This window comes from Solanum tuberosum, unplaced genomic scaffold, assembly GCF_000226075.1.
Source record: "Solanum tuberosum cultivar DM 1-3 516 R44 unplaced genomic scaffold, SolTub_3.0 scf00144, whole genome shotgun sequence".
Classification (NCBI taxonomy): domain Eukaryota; kingdom Viridiplantae; phylum Streptophyta; class Magnoliopsida; order Solanales; family Solanaceae; genus Solanum; species Solanum tuberosum.
The window spans coordinates 550987-555162 of NW_006239074.1; the positions used below are offsets into that span (position 1 = coordinate 550987).

At 33.0% G+C, this 4176-nt stretch overlaps 1 protein-coding gene across 1 annotated transcript; it reads left to right on the forward strand.

Moving 5' to 3' along the window:
* The first annotated feature begins 1634 nt into the window (after positions 1–1634).
* Positions 1635–3150, forward strand: LOC102603188 (uncharacterized). Its single transcript, XM_006352811.1, has 3 exons — positions 1635–2314; positions 2408–2580; positions 2677–3150. Exons 1-3 carry the CDS (start codon positions 1697–1699, stop codon positions 2792–2794), a joined length of 909 nt encoding a protein of 302 aa, XP_006352873.1. The 5' UTR covers positions 1635–1696; the 3' UTR covers positions 2795–3150.
* The last annotated feature ends 1026 nt before the right edge of the window (positions 3151–4176 follow it).

The window sequence follows — 4176 nt, forward strand, 5'->3', positions numbered from 1 at the left end:
TCACAAAAGCAAAAACTATTATTCCATTGCTTTTCGTTTTTCGAGAGACAAATAATTTAAGTTTAATTGGAAATTTACGCATGAAATCTTTAACTTTTTCGAAATGAAATTTATACATGTAAACTACGTAAAAAATACTATTAATCACACTAATAGGCAATTCAAAATAATTAAAATATATATGAAAAATTTATGGTCAAAGATAAATTTGTTTGAATCTTGAAATCCGAAAAATGCCACATAAATTAGAGTGGAAGGAGCATGTATTATCAGATGACAAATGAACGTGTTAGATTAATTTAAATTGATATAAATGAATTTAGTTAATTATTGAATGGATTACTGATCACTTTGAGGGTGTGTTTGGTATGAAGGAAAATGTTTTCCTGAAAAACAATTACATCTTTGACTTATTTTCTCATGTTTGGTTGGTGAGTAGAAAATATTTTTTGGATTTTTTTTTTTAGTGTTTCATTTATGAATAAAAAATATTTTTGAGAAAATATCTTTTATTTTTACTAGAGATTAGAAAATAATTTTTGAATTGAAATTGAAAATATTTTTAAAAAATAAACTTAATTTCTTTTTTGGGGTGGGGCTGGCGCGGGACTGGGGGGGCGTAGGGATGGGGTGAAAAAAAATAAAAATTTGAAATTGAAAATATTTTTTTAAAACAAACTTTAATTTTATTTTATTTGGGGGGGGGGGGTCGGGGTGGAAAAATAAAAAATTGAAATTGGATTTTTTTTTTAAAAACAAACTTTAAATTTTTGGGGGGGGGTGGTATGGGGCTTGCCGGGGGGATCGGGGTGAGGGTGGGGTAAAAAAATCAAAAAAACAAAGTTGATTTTTTTTTTAAAAAAATAAGCTTTTAATTTATTTTTTAAACAAAAAAAATTGTAATTTGAAATTGGAAAAAAGTTTTGGAAAATGTTTTCCTTAATTTTTTAAGGAAAGTCATTTTCCTTAAATTTGAGAAAAAATAAGCGATTTGAAAAACATTTAATCCAACCAAACATGAGAAAGTTGGAAAATATTTTCCATCATACCAAATACACCCTGAATGATTGAGCTGAGTTAAAATGATCTAAATAATACAATAAAAGATGATTAGAGACAATATCTTAACCTTTTATCATAATTCTCTGTCTTCTGCAATCCGATCTAAATTGAATTTGTCACATATGATCATTCCAATTTGCAACAATCTTGTTACTGTACGAAAACCGTCTTGTTTGATCAAACCACACAATAGTTAAGTAAAGCAAAAATTCAAAGAAGTAAAGAAACCAACAGCCCAATTTGCCATGGGCAATTAAATCAGGGGGCATACAAAAAATATATAAAGTTCCGTACAATAATTGAACAATAGTCCCTCTAGTTTATTGTCATTTTTTGTCTACGTGGCAACTAGCAAAGTCACTGCAGTCACGCTTTTTACATGACACGTGTAGAAGCTTCCAATTTACCCTCCAAAAAGCTCACTCCGTCGCCGGCTCCACCGTTCTTGCTGTACCCTCTCACGTGCTAACACCACACGTGTCAATCACTCAACGTTTCTCCATTTCAACGCCGTCTGCGAATTTAACGGTGCTTGTAAACATATATAACCACTGTCAGACCCTTCTACTTTTTCAAAGTTTTCTCACTCAAATAAATATAAAGTGTTCAAAAAAAAAAGAGTAGTTGTTTCAATATGAGAACTGTCCTTTTCCGAACCGGTTCCGGCTCAATTCCGGCGGTTATTCCCGGTTCTCCGAGAGTTTCTGTTCCCGGTCGTGAATCCATTGGTAAAGTGTTTAACGGAGAGAAGAAGAAGAAAGGATGTTCTTCTCCTATGATCTCTCTGAGTTCGGAAGTCAATCGTCGCGGTATACGCCGGGTTTCATCTGAATCCGACGTGATTCGGTCGGGTTTTGAAGGTTCGAGTGTAACTAGAAAGTTGAGTAAGATTGGATCGAGGTCATTATCGTCAAAAATACCGGAGGAGGATTGCGGTTCTGAACAGAATGAGTTGGAGGTTTTGCAAAGTATTGGATCACTGAGTTTGACGGAAGATCTACGGAGTTACGCCGGAGACTGGAATAGGAACAGTATTCCTGTCGATGAGCTTGTATTTCCCGGCGGTGGAATCGGCTCCACCAAAAACAGAAAATTTGGCGGCAACGGTGGCGGTAGAGATGAGTTCGATGCAGATAGTTTAACCGGCGGAAACTCAGATCCAAGGAAAATTGGAGCATATTATAAGGAAATGTTGAATTCAGATCCTATGAATTCTCTTCTTCTTAGAAACTACGGCAAGTATTTGCATGAGGTAAGTAGTGTAATTTAATTTTTTCTATATTTATTGAAAGTTGTAATATAAGAAGATTATGTATTGATTTGTTAATAATTTACATAATTGAAGGTGGAGAGAGATTTTGTGAAGGCTGAAGAATGCTACGGAAGAGCTATACTTGCAAGTCCTGGGGACGGAGAAGTGCTTTCTCTGTATGGCAAATTAGTTTGGGAGACGCAGCGAGACGAAAACAGAGCCAAATCTTACTTTGATCAAGCTGTTCACGCTTCTCCTAATGACTGGTAAATAATTTTTTCATAAGAAACAAATCTCTTTCATAGATCAAAGACGGATCTAAGATATAGAATTTGAAATGAAACTATTTGTTGTGATAACAGCACTGTGTTGGGATCGTATGCACACTTCATGTGGGAAGCCGAAGGAGAGGAAGACGAAGACGAAGACGACGAAATAGAAACAGTAGGAGCCGGAGCATCAACGGTTGCAGCTTACTAGCTTTGCAGAAAACAGATGGAACAAATATGTACTACAGAAGCTAGCTAGTATTATAGATGAGAGAGAGCTAATTAACTTATGTTAATGTACTTGTAAAATGTGTAAAAAGAAGTTAATAAAAGAGGAAGTATGTATAACTTAAATTAACTAAATCGATGTTTTAATTGAAAATGAAGAGAGAAGTCTGTAGAAGAGTGTGAAAAGAGAAGAAATTACACTGGAGGTAATTATGAGTGTGTCTACAGTTTGAAGTTTTGTTGTACATGTACTATTAACTATTATTAGTGTTTCTTGTAAGTCTGATTTAGCACCGGAATGAGATCATCAATGTATCAAAGCCTTCCCTTTTAACTTGATCTTCATGTTTTTTTCTTTTGAATTACCAGATCATATCATTGGGGTTGGAGGGAGTCATGATCGAACATGTCATTTATGAACTTAACTTTAAGAGAAACTTTTGTGACATGTTTAGTGTACTAGGTTAAGAAAAACTATAACTTTTGACATAGTTAAGGGCGCTTAATACTAACCAGAATTAATATGCCAGTCAGTTGAAGGTAGAACTATAAATTCAATGAAGAATACATATAATATTTCATTTCTTGAAAATGCAGGAGTTCTTCCTCTCACAAATGGTTAAAATTAGTACTATTCATATATAAGTAAAGAAATTACTACCTCAAGTTATACAATCTGTTAAGTTTGATGATTAGTGCCGAACTATATATCTTGAATAATTAAGTAATCATATGATTAATACATGATCTCATGTTCTGATTAAATAAATTGATCTATTTATAGAGTAATCATTAGGATCAATATATGATTTTTTTTACTATCGTCTTGCAAATTAAGTTCCCAATTTAGTTTGTATAGACGATGAAATATCAGCTGCGCTAGATCGATATAAAAGGTTTTGGATTGAAACTGAAGTCACTATATAGTGATTTATCAATGTAAGCTGATATATATACATTAGTTAATTAACAGTAAATACGTCCTAATTAATTTCATCATCTTTCAATTTTATTGCAAAATTACTTGCTCTTTTAACACAATAAACTGTTGCACAACATGTATATAGTAAAGTTAATGTTTATTTTCATAACAATCATCATTAAAGCTAAACTTATTTTGGGCCAGATAGAGTGATTGTTGCAATATAATCCAAAATGATTTATCCTTAGCACTAGGGGTGTACATGGCCGGGTTAGTTCGGGTTTTTTAATTATCAAATCAAACCATTTGTGTCGGATTTTTAAATTTATAAACCAAACCAAACCAATAAAACTCGGGGTTTTCAACCTCGGGTTTTTTCGGATTTTTCCGGTAAAGTATTCATACAAACATATAATTTACTTGTACTTCAAATATTTCTTTAG

Coding starts and splice junctions, on each gene's coding strand:
- LOC102603188 (XM_006352811.1), top strand. CDS start 1,697: ATGAGAACTGTCCTTTTCCGAACCGGTTCCGGCTCAATTCCGGCGGTT. Junction 2,315..2,407: donor ACGGCAAGTATTTGCATGAG/GTAAGTAGTGTA, acceptor ACATAATTGAAG/GTGGAGAGAGATTTTGTGAA. Junction 2,581..2,676: donor CACGCTTCTCCTAATGACTG/GTAAATAATTTT, acceptor TTGTGATAACAG/CACTGTGTTGGGATCGTATG.